This window comes from Protopterus annectens, chromosome 1.part1 (assembly GCF_019279795.1).
Source record: "Protopterus annectens isolate FY-2018-M chromosome 1.part1, PAN1.0, whole genome shotgun sequence".
Taxonomy (NCBI): domain Eukaryota; kingdom Metazoa; phylum Chordata; order Ceratodontiformes; family Protopteridae; genus Protopterus; species Protopterus annectens.
Window position 1 is genome coordinate 78389646 of NC_056726.1, and position 22388 is coordinate 78412033.

General features: G+C 40.3%; 1 protein-coding gene across 1 annotated transcript in view; it reads left to right on the forward strand.

The window, feature by feature from the left end:
- SNTG2 (syntrophin gamma 2) overlaps positions 1-22388 on the forward strand; it is a 4306282-nt gene that overhangs the window by 3028456 nt on the left and 1255438 nt on the right. The window contains exon 12 of the mRNA XM_044086780.1: positions 21078-21287. Coding sequence (XP_043942715.1) covers positions 21078-21287 — 210 coding nt within the window. The remainder of the gene's footprint in view (positions 1-21077; positions 21288-22388) is intronic.

Sequence of the window (22388 nt, forward strand, 5' to 3'; positions counted from 1 at the left end):
AGTCAGGACACAAAGTAGCCCACCGCAACCAGCCAGACAAAAAAACACCCGACATGTGGAGTGTAATTGCTCATTGACCACAGGGTGTGTGTATCTGTGAGTGTGTAGTATGAACTCTGGCTAACAGATCATGTGGTGTGAACCCTGACTCAAATAGATTGTCACATTTTTTTTTTACCTCAACCTCTGAAGAAATACAGCAACGCGAAAACAAGGATCACCTCCAAACATTAGATAAAGACAGAACCCAGACAGCATCAAAAAGGCACCTGCTGCATCTCCCAGGTCTATATTGAATCAGCAAATGCTTAAAAAAGTGACCTTAGTTCAGCGAACGCTGAAAAAACTGAACACCCAGAACAGTGAATTTTTTTTCTCAGGGAAAGAAATCGCTGCGCCGGTTTCGGGAGTTTGCCATTTCCTCCACTGTGGTGCGATCTCAGAGTTAGTATATTTAAGTAGGGGGGGTGGGGGGCTTTAAATACTGTTTTAAGTTTTTTTTTTTTGTGGAATAGCGATTTTTTTTCCCTGGGAAAACAATTGCTGTTCCGAGTTTTTGGCATTTTCAGCGTTTGCTGAACTAGTGTCGATGAATAAGCGTTTGCATATTTAATATAAACCCGCATCCCCCACGGGTCAGCGAGCCCACAAAAAAAACATTTATCACCTCAGATGTAACCTGAACCATACCCAAGAGAATATGTAACTTAAGTAGCCAACCGTACAGCAGTGGAGCGGAACCAAGAGCAACCCAGGGACTCACAGCAGCTAGAAGCAAACCTTGAGAAACCAATGCCACTCTATAACACAACCATAACTCTCAAACTCTTAGAGCCCGCAGTCTGGACAAAGCCATCAGTAAAAGTGGAACACAGGCCCAAAATATAGGGGCAATGCTTAAATATTGCTCTTACAACTTAGAAAGTTGATAGAATAACAGACTATCTATTAGCATGAAATTTTGAAGGGTATGAAGTGCTAAGCTCAAATGTCTGTCATAAATTCCTAACTTTAGCCTTTAACGATTTGCTAATAATTAACCAGAAAACCACAATTCAAGAAAATTAGATCAAACACATTAGGCAATATCTGAACATCCAGTGCAAATCTGTACAGTTGAGATGTGTGACTACAACAACCTTAAAATTACCCCTACCGTTATTATACCGCTCACTGTGATGAACAACAGCCCTCAGATTTCCTGTTCATCACTACTCACTCATTAAAGTCCACTCCACAGTTCCACCACTCAGCTTAGCACTTCCAGCCTCTTCAGTAACTAAACGCTAACCGCAGCTGAAATTAATGATACCTTACCAATCAGATTAGGTAGATATTTGTATTCACTGGCAGTCTGAGAGATGTGCCATATGAAGAAAAGCAGATCATAGGTTTGTACTAGGCTAACTGCTCTTGCAAGACATTTTAAGCCTAGCCAATTATCCCCAGTGAGATTCAAACCCTGCACCTTGTGTTTGTAAGGCAAACACCTTAACCATTAGGCCACCCATAATTTTCAGATCCATCTGATCCTCTTCAAGCTGTACATAACTCTCAACCTCTTAGTGTAAGCATTCTAAATAATGCTAAACAGCTACACCATAGAGGGGGGGTGGGGTAAATAACCAAAATCTGGACAGATTTTAAGTATTGCTCCTTTTAACTTAGCCAGTCATTCCAACAGCATGCTTTGCATTTTCTAAAGGTTATATCGACTGGAGCTCCTATATCTGTCCTTACTTAGTGTTTTCTATCCTCGATAATTTGAAGAATGTCAGCAGTCCTCCACTCATGCACAGAGGCAGATGTCACTGAGAAACCCTCAAGCCCACGAAAAAGGTTGACCGGCCAGCTACCATTACATGGGAGTGCCTCATGGCGCAAAAACAACAACAGTGAGACTCGCTGGAAACCGCCCCACAGAACCACAACGAGCAAGCAGCTCACCTCAAATCTGGACCCATTGCCGACAAATGTAGCAAACCATCTACCCCCATCAGAAAGGAGCTTGGAGGGGGGTATAGCATAAACACAATGCCAGGAAACATAAAACACTTAGTCCTGAAAACCAGCCACTTGCTCAGGCCACCCTATCAGCAAGAAATCTGGGCACTCCAACAGCTATGTAGGCTATAGTTGAGAGATATAACCAGCATGTAATCCCCACACCCCCCTCCCAAGAACAACCACCAGCACTGAAAAGCCACACATCTTAACCAAACCATGTAAAATGGTGTTAAACCACTCCAATTCCATAACTATGGGCACAGCTTGTGCCAATAGCTACGCCAACCTAGCTTTAGTTTGCTGGGAACAGTCTCATCTCCTGGCAGAGATAAATACTTTTTTTGAACACATTCTCTGGTATGTCCGATTTGTGGACGACGTTTTCCTTCTGTGGAAGGGAAATAATCAAGAATTGGATGAATGTGTCAAAATACATTCACACTACTACTAGTTTTTTGAAATTTACTTATCAATGTTCATACAGTGAAATTATTTTTTTAGATGTATTAGTTCAAAAATCAGAACAACAGAAATTGAATAGCAGCATTTACAGAAAGCCCACAAGGAAAAATGCTCTGTTGCACAGGTCCAGCATGCATCCTAGACACATTTCTAAGAACGTTGTCAAAGGACAAGTTTATAGGATTTTGAGACTACACAGCGACGACCGAGCAGCACAGCTAGCTCTGGAAGTAGCTAAAAAGAATTTTTATATAGAGGATATAGTGCACAAGACATTGACAGTGCCATTACTGAAGCCTGGAGGCAACGCAGTGGCAGATGCAAACAATATCTCAGTGAAGGTCAATCTTTGGATTCAGGGCATAGACTGGAGTGCAACACCAATGGTTTTAGGGTTATTATGCAATATTCCAGTGATATTAATGAATATACCATCATCATTAAAAAACACTGGAGTATTTTAGAAGAAACACCTGGTCTGACAGACAAAATTGGAAAATCCCCCTCTTTTACGTTTAGGAATAACATCTCACTGAAACAGCATTTGTGCAATAAAAAGAGTTCACAGCATACTGGTAAAAAGTATTGCTTTGACACATTTTCTTGCAAGCACTGCATAGCCTGCCAACACATTCATGTTAGTACCAGTTATACCCATCCATCTTTAGGCTTTAACATTAAGAGCAAATGCTTTGCCAACTGCAGAACTTCTAATGTAGTATACTTCTCTTTCTGTGTGTCCTGCCATTTATTTTATGTAGGAAAAACAAATAGAATGTTCAAAGATAGAGTATTTGAACATATTAGGGACATTAAAAATAAGAAAGACAGCAGTGCATTAGCTAACCATGTAAGCTGTGAAGATCCTACACATATTTTTAAATTTTTTGTGATACAAGTAATACATCCTGACATCAGAGGGGGCGACATTGAGAATTACACAGAAAGCATTCAGCAAGAATGGATACTGAAGCTTAATGCTGAAACCCCCCCAGGTTTGAATGGCATTGCTTCCCTTAAACCTTTTCTCAAAGCACGTCCATTGCCACATAAATTCTAGCAACCTGTCCTTGGAAGCTTTAATTTTTATCATGATATATACAAAAATGGTTAGCTTGTTGTTATGTGCAGTGTTATTGTTATGTGAAATGCTTTCTCTACTTTTATAAGAGCTTAGTAAGGCTATACAATGCACAGCACTCGTGTTTTTAATTTAACTAATCATGACAATTTTTTAATTAACTATAACTAATGACCTTAGCAGTGCTGATCACCTGACATGTCTTTTATTTATTTAAATGTTCTATAGTATTATACTAGCTATCTGATGAAGCAACTTGGTTAGTTGCGAAAAAGTGCTTACTTTTTTGTTTAAATAAAATCTTTGGTGTGTGAGCTTTTGGTGCAGTTTTTATTCTATTTTACAATTCCATAACTAGCAAGCTCCTGACATGGAACACTGCAACACACCTGTACTAAACTAAAGGCCCATTCATGCCCCTTAACTTTAAACTACAGCAGCTACCATTTTTTTTTTGCATGAAACAGTTGGGCAAGAGAAGAATATATATATATATATATATATATATATATATATATATATATATATATATATTTGTAGACATACGTAATACAAACTCTACCTACTTACTTATAAATATCTCCTCCCTGCCACTACTCTTGACCGAGGCCTACCTACCAAGTCTAATACCTACAGGTCATCTTGAACGTTCTGCTTGCAGTAGCAAGTTCACGCCAACATGTGATTGCTTACCCAGCTACACTTGTTTAAACCTCTTAAGCCCCTCCCTACCTTTATATCATTTTCTCCCAATCCTCCCTTCTTCCACTTAACCTTTCACTTCCCCAACTCACTTAACACCCACTAATATCCATCTAACCCCTCAGGAAGATGTCCCGGGACAACTTGGTTTGTTGCCAAACTTCATTTGTCTAGTTTAATTTGGTGTTTGCTATTGTTTTTAAGTTGCTGGTAAATTAAATGGTTTTAGCCCAAGTTTGCCATGCTCTGTCCCTTCATTTTAGGAGGGTATGGGTCTCATGGGTTAACCATAGTGTGTATGTAGTTGGCTTTGACATAAACTGTTCTTGGAGGTGCAAGTCTGTTTAGAATAGTAAGAAAGGTGTCACTGTAGTGTTGCACAGCAGCATCTAAAGGCAGTTGCTTAAGACGAGTCCAGGCTATTTTTTCAAGAATATTAAATAGAATCTGTAAGTTACATTTTTTCTTATTACGATCTTGGTGGAAGTTGATTAGTTTAGTAGGGTCACTGTGATTTCTCAGTAAGTAGGTTCAAAAGTGGTCACTTAAGTGATCTGGGAGACACCCTGCTGCTTGGTAATACTGGGGATTATTAGTTAAGAACCAGTCTTAGTCTCAGCCATAATGTCTTTGAATTTGCATAGAATGTGAAAAATGTAATAGTAGAATGCATTATTTATGTGTATGGTGGTTCACCCCTGGGCCTTCACTGAAAAAAGGGCCTTGTTGCCAGCTGGTCTTTCCCAGTAAACAAATCAAAATAAATAAAATAAACCACTATTTTCAATGAGTAAATGCCTCCAACACTAATAGATTGGGTTATGTCAGTAAGCAAGTTTGTTATCCAGTGGGTAACATGGGGATTTATATTTAGTTTGCCTAGCTTATAAATAATGATAGAATCTGCAATGGTGTCAAAGTCCTTAATCAGGTCCAGGAAGGCAGTGTTAACTGACTTGCCGTTTATAATTCCAAACTGGCATAGGTCCATGGCTTGTAGACTGCCTATGTATTTGTTAATAAGTTCTATGATGATGCATTCCATTGCTTTATGAATAAGGATAGTGAGGTTTATAGGTCTATAATTCCCAGGATCAGTAGTTGGCCATCCCCTTGTGGAGTGGGAAGACTACAGCAGTTCTCCACACTTCAGGCTCAAATCCATTGAAAAGGTAGAGATTGATCAGGCATAGTAGAGAGTCTAGGAGACTATGTCTTGTGCTAAGAAGAAGACAGCCTAGCACATTAATAATATCTATGGAGCTAGTATTTCTGACCATTGGGAGACTACTCAAGACTTGCTTGGAAGTGGCCATTGGGAGGAGCATGGGTAAGTTAATATGTTGGTGTGACTTCCCTCCCTTGGGCCAGTAATGAAGGAGCCTGAATCCTCACCACTGACACTGTTGAGGTATGTTCACTTGCAACAGAAAAAAAAATCCAGTATTTCCAGATGCAGCTCTCTGCACCAAGCACAATTTCCCATAAGAGCACACAAGAACACACTCAGTCCAGGGCTGGGTTTCTCTGTCTCTCTCTTCAGGTCCCCCATAAATACTACCCACTGGCACAGCTGTAGACTGGAGTCCTCAGCTGAGTGTCCTAGGCCAAGTCCTCCACCACCCTGTCTGTGAAACTAGTGCTCTGTGTCCCTCCTCAAAGTAGCTGACACACACACACTCTGACATTGATTTCACACACACACACACACACACACACACACACACACACACACACACACACACACACACACACACACACACACACACAGACACACACACACACACACACCTGTTAAAGGCTGGCACAAACTTACTAGCTATGCCCCCTCTGCCCAGACTATATGGTAGTCACTGCTACCAGATACTCCAAAGCCAGCTACTCTAAGGACCTTACAAGGGGACCCAGTTATACAGAGTAAATTTAATACTATTACAAATTGTAGTGTTTGGCCAATGCAGTAAGGCTTTCAGGCATGGCCATAGTGTCACTAAATAAATTTAAGTACTCTCAAAATTTGAAAATATTCTCTAAAGGACCAGCCCCAATGAAAAGTTTAAATATATTTAATAATAAATAATGAAAGAACATGAAAATGCTGCATATATATTTACAATAAACATCAGAGTTTCATTCACAGGAAATATTAAAATAATACAGATGAATAGATTCACACAGATACTACAGCACATCTTAACAAAGCTCTATCTATGTGGATGGTGACACACATCTGTGAGATTCTGGTACAGTACTTAACTAATCTCACTATATTTTCCTGACTTATCTAATTCCCTGGTTACTTACTAAAGCAAGGCAAGATGAAGTAGGTGAGGGGTCCTACTTGTCAGGTTTCAAAAACAGTCTTCTCTAAGACTTCTGTCTCATCTAGTATTCAAATATCATTTCAGTGTTGGATTACAGCATGACATAACATACATCTGGTCATATGACTTACGGTTTCCATACTACCCCTTTACTAGAAACTGTACCAGAATCTCACAGATGTGTGTCACCATCCACACAGATAGAGCTTTGCTAAGATGTGCTGTAGTATCTGGAAGCCATAAAACCATTTAACTCTTCTACCCTTCCAGCATAGCAATTAGTTCATTTGCTAAGGACAATACAGCAGGATTCCTAGTCTTTGTTTTTACAGACATTTTGTCCCTGGCTGAAATCAGAACTGTAAGATATATTCTTTATAGTCTTCCAGGTAATTTAATTTCTGACTGTTTTTCTAAGTGAACTGAACTGAGATTAACCACTTCTCTTCCAGTATCCCCTGTTGCAATATATTAATTTAAATTGTTATAATACAGTTTGACATAGAGGTGCATTTATTTTTATGTCCAGCAGGACCCACTGTTGGTACATTTTTTAAGACAAGCAACTTTACAAATATATTTTCAACACAAGCAACTGTGCAAATCAGTTTGATCTACAAATGACATATAATTCTTTACAAAACTCCAGATAGCTATGCCGGCATCTGTTACATATCCACTGCTCTACTTTTCCAGGCATAGTTAGCAATACCTCACATTGTCACAGTTGGGAAAAGTTAGGAGGAGATAAAGATGTAAAATTTGAGCTGAAGTTATCTTTTGGAATGTTGGCTATGTTTTCAGGGAATGAGTATGTGTTGTTAATATGTATTAGCTCCTTGCAGTGCTGGGTATTACTTCTAAGTTTTTTGACATAGGTAAAGGTGACTTTGTGATTGTCCTTAGCATAGGTGGTGATTTTCAATTCATGCTTGCCTTAGGAGGATTTTAGTTTATTTCTCAGTTCATGGTTGATCTTAAAGTTCTCCTCTAGATGATTGCACATAACGTTTGCTCCTACAGGCTATGTGATTCTTCCTCTTATTGTGTAGTTTGTTTATACTAGGGTTCCACTGTAGAAGTTTATTCTTGAATTTGGCACTGTATTGTCTTAAGGGGAGAAATATCTCCAATCATACTTTGAAGTGGGCATAAAAATTATTCACAAATAAGGCATTATGTGAGGTTTGGACATTGAGATGTGAAGGGTTCTTAAATTTCATCAAATCATCAATAAGGTGTAGGTTTGCCTTAAATTAGCTTTACTGCAAAAGCTCACTCAGACTGCTGTAAGTTAAAGGTTATATTGTTTTTTCTTAAATTGCTTTCTTGTAATTTGTATTATTTTATTGCTCTCTGTTTTGTATATCATGGTGCTCTTTCATTATACTGTATTTTAATTGTATTCTCTTTTCTTCTGCATATTTAAATTAGGAAAGAGACCAGAGTTGTGTCTGTTGTGAGTCACACAAAAATTAAAAGTTCAGCAGCATCCCATGCTGGAGGTGTTGTGTTTGTAAATTCATCTGTCTCTTTAGTTGCTTGCCTCTAATGCTAATTTGACCACATATTTCATCCCCTCTCCTCTTTCTTTGGCTATTGTCAGTAAGAAAAATAATAATTTTGTGAAGTTACACCCCTTCAAGCTATCTAAATTTATTGGCCCTCCCTCTGTATTCCATATGGCCAGAATACTAAGTGCTCACTCCATCCAGTCTATTTTACTCTTTTAAAATTAGTGGTTCACTGCTTAGAATGCTAAAGGTAAAGTCACTCCCTCTTTAATATCTAACTCTTTAGTGTACACTGTAACTGTTAGGATATTAACCCATTTTTTTGCATCTTATATTGAAAATCTGCAACATTTGCCCAAGACCATCAATCATTGGAGAGCCTATATTCTGCCTCTCAATACTCATCTCATGATTAATGTTTTTGTTTTTCTCCTGGTAAAAGAAAGAGCACTGGGACATTATTTCCTGGAAACTGCTAATGACCGGAAAGCCTGATAACTGCTTCATAAATGCCAGCTTGTAATCTGTGCTTCTGTTTTGCACCTGGTAAGAGAAGGAGCAGGGGTCATTGATTGCTAACTGTCTTTGGGCAGTGAGTGTCTGTGTGGAACCTTTCTGATTGCTCAGGCTGCTGTTCAAGTTGTTTACCAGGAAAAGACTACAACCAGCCTAAAGAGCCCTTTGTGATCTGGGACAGGACTGTTGATCACCAAAGAGCTTGTGGCCTGCTTCTCATTTTGGAATTACTGCTACTGTTTTGCTTATGGTGAGAGAAGAAGCAAAGAGGCATTGCATATCAGCAATGTGAAGCTGTGATGAGAACAGCACTAGTAGTACCCAGTAGCAAATTAGATGAATCTCCACTATACATCATTCTTGACAAAGCTAATTCTTTTTTCTTTTCAGAAAGTGCTGCTGGTTAGCTACTGTCTAACCTAACTTCAGAATATCTGCCTAAATACTTCATTCAGAAATCATCAGTGTCTACTTTAGTAATTTCACCTTAAGTGTTTGGCAGTGCCCTATATAGAGACAGACACCTTAAGATGAATTTTGTTCTGTAAAAGCACCCTTGAAATTTTACCAATAGCTACCTGCACACAGGGCAACTAGTTTGCAGTGACAAGCAGTATCCCCAGAGCTGCAAGCCAGATACCCCTGACATTACTTTATATTCTCACTCAAACTGTCTGATCAATGATAAAGGGTATTTTGTCATAGATATGAATTTGTCCACTATCTCGATTACCAGCTTAATGGATATGGGCATCCTGAGGCAATGTAGAAATTGTCTTATGTTTACTGACAACCAGATGTTCATTGTGTTTCACTGTTGCAGTCATTACACTTGGGTTATCCTGCTGGCAGGCTACCCGCAGTCGGCCTGAATTCCAAAGCCCTGGTCCTGTGTCAGTTGCTGTCGCCTCTTTCCTGACGTCAGTGCGTCAGGGGTATAAAAGATGCAGCCAGCGCCATTTTCTTCAGTCTTTCTTGCCGCGCGGTGCCCGAAGCAAAAGCAGTTCGCAAGTGCCGGTCGGCCGACTCCTGAGATTTTCAAAACCGAATTTCAGATCCGAAGTCTTCATTAAAGCTAAGTACCCTGTTGGGGAAACTTTTTTCTTGCTCCAGACCGATGTCAGAAAAAGTTAATAATTGTATTTCTTGTGGGAAGCAAATACCCCATAAGGATTTTCATTCTTACTGTATTCCTTGCCTAGGCCCTGACCATGATGTTGCTAGCTGTCAGTTTTGTGCTAGATTTAACCAATGCACTATTAAGCGTCAGTACGATTTTGCCTTTCATTACTTTGGCTGAAGATTTAATTATATAATGCCATCAGAACAGCCGACGACTGGAGTTTATAAAAAGCGTAAGGATAAGGAAAAGGACAGGCATCTGAGGTCCAAAACCGATGACGAGGCCTCTGCTAGGCCAGTCGCCGGTTCTCAGTGAGGTGCTTTCTCATCCCCTGACGCCCGCTACCTCAGAGCCACAGGCCGCGTCTGACTCCCACGTGGAGCCGACTGGGCGTCTGGATACTCAAGGTATTGGACACTCAGAAACTATTCCCTCAGATGGGTCCAGAGCTGCTGAGCAGGCATCGGCTTCTGAGGGTGTTTTCAGACCAACGCAGTTATATGTAAAGCCAACCTCAGCTTCAAAGGCAAAGACTAAAGCAGCTCTAAAGACAAAGAAACAAGTACAGCATTCTCCTGCACAGACTTCCACACCTAAAAAACAGATGCTTAAAATGGCCGAAGACCTAATTACTTTGATCAGGGGTTCCCATCACCCTCCTGATAAGAGGCCTAGGCGAGAGACAGAATATAAATCTTCAGATCAGGTTTCCATTTGCTCTGACTCCTCTTCTGAACAGGGATACTCCCTTCCTCCCTATATGGATTCTGATGCTGAAGAGTTTATTCCTTTAGCCTCTCCTCCTGAGGATTATTCTTTTGGGGAAACCCTTCATACCATGAGGGAGCACTTTCACTGGGAGAGCCAAGATTACTCAGAATCTAAGAAAAGGCTCAGAGACTTTCGTTTACTACCTCAGCACAGACCTCTTGCTATTCCACCTGTTCTAGACATAGTAGATGATGTATTTTCAGAGTCCAGCCTGACTCCTGACTCTTTACCCCCTGCACCGGTTAAGCCAGACAGATACTACAGGATTCCAGATTCCCACAAATTTCTATATAAAAACCCTGCTGCTGACCCAGAAACTATATCTCAGGGTCCCAAAGGGGTCAAGGCTTCCACTGCAAAAAACCCTGTCCCCTCTGATAGGGATTCTAGGGCACTGGACAGATAGGGGAAAAAAGTTTACACTTCTGCTACCTTGGCTGTAAGGGCTTTAAATTGTCAGTTTCATATGCTTAAATATCAGTAATATTTAATGTCACTGCCAAAACAGAAAATGTTGACAAATTCTGAATGTCCAGATAACAAGGAAATGCAGGATTTATTGCATGCAGCTGAACAAGTGGGAAAGCATACTTTGCAATGTGGTTTTGATTCACTGGAGGCCTCTTGCAGGGTCGCTGTTACGGGTATTGTCATTAGAAGGCATGCTTGGTTAAAGGAACAAAATTTGCCTGATCATGTTATAGCAAAATTATTGGATGCTCCTTTACAGCATGATACTTTGTTTGGTGTTAAGGCAGAAGAGGTGTTGAAGAAAATGGAGGATAAAGCAAAATCTATGCAGACAGTTAAGGATTTCTTACAGGTACAACCACCCAGATTCAGCAGAAACTGGCCTTCAAAGAGGCAGATACAGATGCCCCAGAGCCAGATCCCAGCCCCAAGGCTCATACAGGCCTAAACAATGGGATGCTTCTACCTCCAAAAGCGGGGAAGACCACAGCCATATAGAAAACAGTCCCAATGACATTCCTCTGTCAATACCAAGCACTAATCTTTTGGCAGCCCCCTTAGGGGGAAAAAACTAGCATTTTTTTCACAAAATTGGCATATAATCACTCAGGACAAATGGGACTTAAATATAGTGTCCCAGGGCTACAGGTTCCACTTTCACATCCTGCCAAAGGCAAAAGGTATGCCAGACCTGCCACAAAATCAATGGACAGAGGCACAAAAGCAAGTTACATCCCTCATGGACATGAGGGCCATTCAGCGAGTACCTCTGCAAGAGCAGGGACAAGGATTTTACTCAAGACTATTCCTGGTACCCAGAAAGGACAAAGCCTGGAGACCAATACTGGACCTGTCTATTCTAAACATTTTTCTGGATGTTCCAAAATTCAGAATGTTGACTCTGCAGGAGCTTCTGCCCATTCTGGGCAAGAAGGCTTGGCTTGTAACTTTGGACCTAAAAGAGGCATACCTGCATGTCCCAATCAGACAATCTTGCAGACGATACCTCAGATTCATAGCTGGCTCAATGCACTACCAATTCTCTGCACTGCCCTTTGGCTTATCTACTGCACCCAGGGTCTTCACAAAATGCCTGGCACCAGTAAGTGCTTTCTGCAGGCAAAGGGGAATTCAAATATACCCTTACTTGGACGATTGCCTTATTCAAGCAGAGAACAAAGACATTCTACTGAGGCATCTGGAGTTTGTAAAAAGATTACTAATTTGCCTAGGGTACACCATAAATGAAAAAAAATCAAAACTAGTACCCTCTCAAGAGATAATATTCCTGGATGCAAGCTTAAATACAACTGCCCAGATGGCTTATCTCACGCCAGACAAACAAAGGCAACTGACTTCTTACTTTGAAATGTTGGCAACAAAGACCCAGTTATCTGCAAGAAAAATTCTGCAGGCTTTGGGCTTCATGGCATGCTGCATTCTACTAATTCCATATGCAAGACTGCATATGAGGAAACTACAATGGTATCTAAAAAGTGTTTAGACTCAACATTGCCACAGCCTGGAAACATTAATTACCCTCATTCCCTGCCTGCAACAGGAGTTTCAATGGTGGTCACAAGCCTGTCACCACAACAAGGGACAGACATTCACTCTACCCACTGCCAGGCAGACACTGACAACAGATGCATCAGGTTATGCCTGGGGGACCCACATGGCAGGGAAATGTATTCAAGGCGCATGGCCAGCAAGCCAAATGCATCTTCATATCAATTAAAAAGAGATGCTAGCTGTTCAGAATGCCCTGACAGCCTTCAAGGATCTACTTCATTCAGGACAACTGCTGGTAAAGACAGACAACACTACAGTCATGTGGTACCTAAACAAGCACGGAGGTACACATTCCTACCCCCTCTGCAGACAAGCCATGACTTTGTGGAACACAGCATTGTACACCTACAAGCACAATTCCTGCCAGGAAAGACAAATACTCTGGCAGACTAACTAAGCAGAAATATCAAGGATCCTCACAATTGGAAACTAGATCCACAAATCTTCAGCATGATAACAAGGAAATGGGGATGCCCAGACATAGATCTATTTGCCTCCCTGCACAACTGCCAACTACAGAAATTCTGCACAAGGACTTATCACAAACAAGCATGGAAGGTGGATGCCCTATCATTCAGCTGGAAAACCCTTACAGTATATGCCTTTCCTCCACTGCCTCTCCTCCACAAGGTACTCCTAAAGGTCAGACAAGAGAAGCCAAAAATTATACTGATTGCCCCAGACTGGCCACACCAGCACTGGTACCCAATCCTAAAGAGTTTGTCTCAAGGCCCAGCCTGGGATTTACCTCAAATTCCTCATTTGCTGACCCAACAAAACAATCAGATCCTGCACAGCCAACTCAGAACCCCAAATCTGGCTGCATGGCTGATAATGTAACCATTCAGAGCACACCTCTCTCTAAAGCAGTTATGGATGTTATTTTGGAGGCCAGGCGGCCCAGCACCAGAAAATCTTATACAGAAAAATGGAAGAGATTCTGTGCTTGGAACCAGGCATAAGGAATGGACACGCTTGTACCAAATATTCCTCAGATTTTACAATACCTAACTGAGATGCTGGACAAAGGCCTATCCTTCTCATCAATTAAGATCCATGCCTCTGCCATTTCAGCTCATTACAATAAGGATCCACTAATTTTTTCACATCCACTGCTAAGGCAGTATCTCAGAGGGGCCAAAAACATAAGACCTCCAACGAGAGCTCCAACACCTGCATGGGACCTCAATTTTGTCTTGGAAAAGCTCACACTGCCTCCTTTTGAGCCAGCCAATACAGCTGAGATAAAATACTTATCATGGACAACAGCTCTGCTCCTAGCAATAACCTCAGCAAGAAGAGTCTCAGAGTTACAGGCACCAATGGCTGTGGAACTGTTTATTATTTTCCATCCGGACAGGATTTCGCTAAGGACAAACCCAACATTTATGCCTAAGGTAGTGTCCAGTGTGGCTCTTAACCAAGCCATTCATTTGCCTACCTTTTATCCAAACTCACAGAATAAGGGGGAGAGACTTCTGCATTCTTTGGACATACACAGAGAGCTATGCTTCTACTTGGACAAAACTAAAGCTTTCAGAAAGACTGAGCAACTCTTAGTGGCATATGCTGCAGGATCGCAAGGAAAAGCTATTTCAAAGCAGACTATTTCAAAATGGATAGGCCACTGCATTCATTTCTTCTACTCACAACATGGCAAATCAGTGCCTAAGGGCATTAGGTCACATTCAACCAGAGCAGCAGCCACTTCAGCAGCCTTCCTCAGAGGAGTACCAACCAAGGACATTTTGGAGGCTGCAACTTGGACTTCAGTGCACACTTTTACAAAGCACTACCACTTACCTCTTTACTCTAAATCCAGAGCAGGCTTCACCACTGCAGTTCTGCAGGGCCTCATAGCCACTCCTAATTCTATCTAGGCCCAGCCACCCAACCTCAGCTTTGGGATTCAACCCAAGTGTAATGACTGCAACAGTGAAACACGATGAACATAGTACAGTTGTGTACCTACCATAAATGTAGATGTTCGAGTGTATTCACTGCTGCAGTCCAGGTTACCCTCCCTCCATCTTCCTTTTCATTGCTAGGACTTATCTGTACTTCTCTATTCTATACAACTTATGTGGTGTATTTGCTTTTAGATTAAGGCAATGTTTATGTTAGTGCATGCTTTTTTATGAGCAGAATTTTTAGCCTACCCTTTTGGGGGCACCTGACATCTGGGGCAAGAAAAACTAAAGAAAATGGCGTCGGCTGCATCTTTTATACCCCTGACACACTGACGTCAGGGAAGAGGTGACAGCAACTGTCACCCAACCAGGACTTTGGAATTCAGGCTGACTGTGGGTAGCCTGCCAGCAGGATAACCCATGTGTAATGACTGCAACAGTGAATACACTCAAACATCTACATTTATGGTAGATACACAACTGTACTTTAATTCTCAAGCAAATTGATAAGGTATTTGAGAGCTGTAGTTACACAATGTCACTGGAGGCAAAGCTATCACACAAAAGCGCTCTTAATGTCAGTCAGGCTGCCATTAGAACTCATGCTGCACCTATCACACACAGTACAAAGCACATACATAGACCCACATAAGCTAAGACACTTAAATGTAACCTTCCTAAACCATAAGGACCTTCTAGATGAAGTAAGCATAACAAATACCCTCATCAGCCCTGAATGCCCTCTTTCAAAACGGTACCCACATCAATACATATAGCCATGTCTCATGGAACCTCAACTTCTAAGACCATAAGGTACACCACCACACAATTCATCATTCAGGTCATTCAAGACTCAGTTGTGAGACACATTGATGTTCCTCTCACTAGGCTGAGTAAGGAGAACGTTACAGTCAGTTGTTTATCAGGGGCCAGGATCCTCCACATTGTGCATGCACTCAGGTCATTGGATCACAGGTACCAGTATGACTCAACCATAGTCCATGTGGATGTAAATAACCTGAGACATACCTCCCTAGACTATATGAAGACAGATATCATAAAGCTCTTTCAATATGTGTCCCAGACTAGTATGAGCCTAGTCTTAAGCTGCATTCTACCTTCTCAAAGGTTGATGTCACAATACAAGCAGAAGATGATGGACTATAATAAATGGCTTTGTTTCTGATGATATTTTAAGGGGGGGTAATTTTGGTAAGCATGGAAGGAGATGTTTAACAGACCACGCTGGATTGCCAGGGATGGTCTGAACCTCTCCCGTCTAGGCTTTCAAATATTATCTAAAACGCTGTCCTCCTCATAGTGCCTTTATAGACCATATCAAACTGAAATACTTCCAACATAACAAATTAAAACCAAGAAAATCTAAAGGTGGTACTGCATGATGCCTGGAGTCTAAACAAGAAACTCCACTCCTTACAAGGTCTCCTCAGCCTAGAGGATGCTTTCATCTGTGCAGTCACTGAGACATGGTTTAAAACCACACAGAGTTTCCCAGCAGTGCAAGGCTATAATGCCTTCCACACATTTACACAAGCTACTACACAGGCAGGGGCTAAAGTTGAAGGTGTCTCCATTTACATCAGAATTAAATATACCTCAAGGTTTGTCAAACAGGATGATACACTTGAGCTTCTCTATGTTCCTATCACCATAGGCAAAATCCCATAATATTTCCTTGCAAGCTACAGGTTCCCCTCTGTGATACAGGAAACCCATAACACATATTCGAGGTTACTGGAAACACTCATCATCCAACTCAATACAATATTCATGGGCAACTTTAATTACCCCACTATTAACTGTCAATCATATATAATACCAAATGGGCAGTCACAGCAATTCCTGGATTTTGTAAACACAGACTCCCTGGACCACATTGCCAATATGCCAATCAAGAGTGCATACATACTGGATCTGGTCCTCACTAATATGCGAGAGCACTGCACACCCCTTAGTGTAATGACCCCTCTGGTAAAGTCAGACCACAAAATGGTTTCCTTTAAACTACAAGTAAAACCCAGAAGCACAACTAACCCTATTCAGGAGCTACCCTAAGGCTAACTTCTTAAACCTGGCAAAATTTCAAGCCCTCAATCCCTGAGTACACTGCTGCCTACACAAACCTGTTCATAGAAACCCTATGCAAGCATGTCAATAACTATATAAAGGCAGCTGCACCCATCAGGAAAAGTACAGAACTAACTCAAAAAACAAGCCACCCTGGTAAAATCACAGCATCAGTAGAAAGTACAACAGAAGGAAAAAAAAATCATAGAAAAAATTAGGAGGTGTAGCAAACAGTAGGATAGAAGCACTCTCGTCAAACTAAACAAACAACTCAGAGGACAAATAAAGTTAGCCAATTAGTCACACCAAACTCAGATGCATATTCTTAGAGCTTGGTAATGTCCTTCTTCATATGATCCATACAAGATTGTCTTAAGTCTTCCACTCCCATGTATGCAAAGAACAGGTTATATATGCACCTAACATGAAGTGACTTGAGGGCCCTAGTGACACTGTGAATCATGGCACCTGAAAGGCAACAATTAGTCACCCTGTCTTTTTTCATTCTGGTGAGTAGTGCATCTGTGTGCCTAGCTATGGAGTCACCAATGATTAATATGTTATTATATGTATTGATTTTGTCTTGCTGTGTTAAGGGTTTTGGCTTTCCAACTGTGATCACCTGTTGTAGTTATGATTTCTAGAGTCTACATGTAAGATGTTTACCTGCCAGTGCAGGTAAAGTGAGTGTTCTGTATAACAAACATTCTAGGAGGCCTTTGTGATTTTGGCAAGAAATTTTTTAAGTACCTGAGTGTAAGAAGAGTTATTTTTTGGTTTAGGGCATGGTGAACATGGGTCTCAAAACAACAACATGCTGGACACAGTCAACAATTTTAAAGGAGAGGCTGTCCTCCATGATTGGCACATACATTTATCTTTCACATACAAAATTATCTAGTGAAAGAAGCAAATAGTTATCATTGAGCAGGAGGCATCTCTAGCAATGCCTCAAAGTGTCTAATGCTATCAGATTGCCAATAGATGGTGAGGTAAACTTTGACCTCATGATATAGAGTGACTGGTGAAATAGGGAGTAATAATGAAGTGTAATTGTAGAAGAGGGTCAGTATAGCAGAACAGAAGGAGGAAGATTTAGTCAAAACATTAGAGCAACAATTGTACCCATATAATGGCAGTAAGTGAAGTGTACAACAAACAGTAAAAGGTATAGCAACAACTAATGGATACTTGATTCAGTAACTACCAACTTGGTATGGGTGTCACAAAAACAACCTAGTACAAGTGATTTGGCTCAGGTGCCACAACAACAACTTAGTACAATGATGATACAATGTGTAGTTTACAGCAATGACTTGACTCAGGCTCAGAACACCCACAGAAGATAAACTAAGTCATGAAAACCCAGTTCCCATAAATTACCTCATTGATGGCAGTCCATTGAACACAGAAGGTTTCATAAGAGATCTGGGAACACAGATTGACATCAGTCTTACTTTTGACCACCACATTGCCATTGTGGTCAGAAAGTCCTTCTATCTGGCACATCTTATTACTAAGGGTTTTGCATCCAGGAAGAAAAAGGTCATTGTCTCCCTCTACTCTTCCCTCATTAGGCCAGTCATCGAGTATAATGCCCCATTTGGCATGCACCTCACTAGACACCTACAACAACTGGAGCGGCCACAAAAATACCTCACAAAATTGATCTTAGGCCTTAAACACTTTTCCTATATGGACAGACTCAAAAAACTCCAACTATTCTCTGTCTCATATTGCCTAGTTAGAGGTGATCTCAGCTTGACTTACAAAGCCATGTCTGACCCAGCTCTGTTAGAAATGCTACATCTAAAGAAATCCCAGCCTCTCCACACCACACTCTCCAGAGACCTCGACTTCATTACCACAATCAACAGAACATGCTGGAGGGACAGGTTCATAACCCAGAGACTGCCCATGCTATGGAATAGACTTTCCATACATGTCAAGCGGAGCGCCTCACTGGCCTTCTTCAAGAGAAATCTTGATGAGTGGATGGGAAATAGAAAATTCACCCTGGAGATCACTCCAGTGGCTTTACTTGACAGAGGCACTGGGAACTAAGGTCAGGTGGCATGATGCCAGGGTAATCCTATGGGTTAGGCTTATAAAGGTTCCAGGGCCATTAGCCTAGTATGCACATATGAACCTATGAACATAAAAGGCAGTAAAGGTAATTGCAATAAGTTATGGTTACTTAAAACAACTCAGATGTCACAACTGTTGTTTTAGGGCAAATGCACAAATCACGGTAAAGACTAGACTTAGGTCTCAGAGTGCCAAAGTTTGCAAAAGTACTGAGAAGAGACAATAAGCAGTATGCACACAGCAAGAGGGAACTCTGCTTTGAACAAAATGGCTGGAATCGGCAAGTATTTTCAATGCCTGTTCTAAAATGTAGACATCTGGGCTTGTATGTCTGCAGCTGTCTCCACCTGCTCTCATTCATCTTACACATAGACATTTTCCTTAAGTTTTATGATGTAATTAAAAATGTTTTCTTATTATAGTTTGAGTTCATAATTTCATCTGGATGTTTTGAAAAGAAAAGAAAACAAAACAAAACAAAAGCAAGAAGATTTTTCAGTCATACACCAGTATATTCTTCATATTAATTTACATACGAATCTTTCCATAAAATGGAATCGAAAATATTATCTTGCTCCTGTGAATTTAAAAGTGAAGCAAATAATTTCTTATGAAAAAATTCAGCTTTAAAGGTAACAAATGTTATCCTGGAGCACTGTCATTGGGACATACCAAATCTAATCTGTTTTGTGGTTTGCACGTTCAATAATTTTTTGGTTTATGATAGCAGATACCACAGAAGTGAACCAGTCAGAGATCGTAGGTGAGAATTTTCTTCCCCTTTGGGTATAGAAAGGCACTAATCATTGCCACCATTATTTTAATAATACCCTCAAAAATTAAACATTTAAACATTCTTTTGTGCATTAGGTAGTAACAGAATGCAGACAGTTCTCTATGGCAGGGGATAAAAGGCATAAACGAAGAACTATTGTTCGTGTGAAACTTTTTTTTTTATCCTGGAATAGCAATTTCCTCTGGATTGTAACACTTTTTAGTTGAGGTTCCTTCTCAATGGTGATCGCACATTTTGTAGTATACATTGATTTTACTTTGCAGTCCATATTTCTAAAGCTAAGCTTTAGCACTGCTTATCTCACTCAGAGTGCTTTGCTTAAATGAATTTGGAAATTCCTAAAGGTCACCATGATGGGTAAAGTATGTGACTGAGTTCAGGATGGTAGAGTGCTCTGTGTGTGTGTGTGTGTGTGTGTGTGTGTGTGTGTGTGTGTGTGTGTGTGTGTGTGTGTGTGTGTGTGTGTGTATCTGATGTGTATATGTATGCATGAGTGTAGGTTGGGGTGGCTGTCATACCTCCACACACCCCTAGACTAATAAACATAATCTACTTTGGCTGGGGTACTGTTAGCCACCATGAAATACTTCTCCTGTGCCATACTGGCGATTTAACAGTATATGGTTAGGGGTGGTGGGGGAAAGCAGCAGACATCAGGGGAAACTGATTTCTCATGCCAAATTGCGCTTTAACAGTACAAGGATCGGGACAGTGGGGCAAACACTAGACACCAGGGATATGATGTGCAGAGGACTCAGGGACACTATGGTTTGTGTGTGTGTGTGTGTGTGTGTGTGTGTGTGTGTGTGTGTGTGTGTGTGTGTGTGTGTGTGTGTGTGTGTGTGTGTGGGGAGAGTGACTGAGGGGGGAGGGATGCCCTTGGATTATATGATGTGGCAGCTATAGTATCTACCACGGAAGTATGGATATGCACTTTGTGGTAGTTAATTGTGATTAAGAAACATGTAAATTAACTGATAATAAGGTCTTTCCTAATTATATGTTTCTGAAACACAAAATGCAGAGTTGTGGAATCAGAGCCTTTGTAGCATGAGCCATACAGCTCACACTAGGCCATTTAATGAATCCTTCGGATGTCTGCTCCTTAGGCCAAGCCACTCATTTAGCATAAGAGCATCCTGCTGCAAATAGATAATATGTCTAATAGAATGCCTCAGTTCATGATGATTGTTACAGAGAAACAAAAGTAAGTTTGTTTTTAAATATGATGAGTATACAGTTTGTGTCTAATATCTCTTGCACATCACTGTGTTACAAACAAAAAAATGTGTATGTGTGTATATATATATATATATATATATATATATATATATATATATATATATATATATAAATACAGATAGATAGATAGCTATATAAAGATTATAAATAAATGAATTCAGAGCAGCAAATTGGATATAAATGCTACATGATATTCTTGGGCATAGAATTCTGTGGTGGCTGGAATTTAAACGTCTAGATAAATACCAGAGATTTTATGTTATTAAAACAAAGAAAAAAGAAAAACAAAGACCATACTCTTTTATTATAACTTTGGGATAGTAACAAAATGGAAATATGCTACATAACATTTAATACTGTTTATATTTGAGTAAGTGGCAATATCCCAATTTGTAATATCTATTTTACAGCTCTGGCTTGCAGATGACTGCTGGCTACAAGCAAATTTATATTTAGGTCTTCATCAAGATTATGAGCTTCAAGACCAGAGGCCGTATTGTTTCAGTGTAATGGTCGGTCATGGAAAGAGTCATTACTTCAGTGTGGAGCTTGGCAGTGAGCTAGCCATATGGGAGAAATCATTCCAGAGGGCAATTTTTATGGAAGTCCAAAGGACTGGGGTAAGTGAAAACTGGAAACTCAGTTATTTGATAACTAAATAGATGGGCTTCTCCAAAGATATTTTTGTTACATATCAGATTAAACACAAATGCACTTACAAATGCTATGCAGAATACAGCAAATGTTCCATCTTTCTATAGTGCTTGGATGAAACTTATGCCAGGTAAATTTATTAGGCTGAACAGCTCTATAAAGCCATGAAATACAGAAAAATGTTTCTTCTTTCTTTGCAACATTTGTAACTAAACTAATTGCATGTAATTAAATTTTGAAAATTGGGCTCTTTCAGTTATAGAGGATTACAAGCTGATTTCTGATTAAAACCAAGTTTCTCTGTGATTGAGCTATAGGTGTCAATGAGTTTACTTTAAGAACAGAGTGATGTGAAGCTTGAGAGATTAATTTTGACATGATGTTGAGAACACATAATGTGAGTTATGATCAGAGAAACTCTGTCATAATTCTATGTATTACATAGAGCTTGACCTACTCCATGCATGCTAGCTTGCAGAAAAAAAAGTGTGGGAGCATGAATTATTTTACACCAGGAAAATACTTAGCACAGACCAATAGACAATGAACAGAAGTGAAATGCTCATCTAATAAATTGATTTAAAAGCTGTAAGTGAAACTTCACTCTAGCATGATTTTTTTGTGACAGTGATGCATATAATAGCTTTTAAAGCTGTAAAGTGCTTTGCACACCAAAGTCTTAGGGTCAGGGAAATGGAGCAGCCACCCTAAATGAAATGTGTTACAGGTGCCTTCAGCAGAGGACAATAGATAGGTAATGCAGTACAGGTATTCATCATGCCTGTACAGGCATTTTTTAATGCCAGTAGAGAAATTCATTATGATACTGCTTTTGTGATCAAGATTGCAGGAGAGAAGCATTGCAGTACTTTGTGTGTAGTATGAGCTATAGCAAACCACTTGCTATAGTTTTAAAAGTAGAAAGAACAGGATCATTTTTTTCTTCATATTTGATCCTCTGTTTAGAGATGAGGGACACAGAAACAGGAATTAGCTTGACAGGAGCACCAACCAGATTAGAATGGACTTAGATTTGCTCCTCAACATACAGTTAGGTATCATCGAGG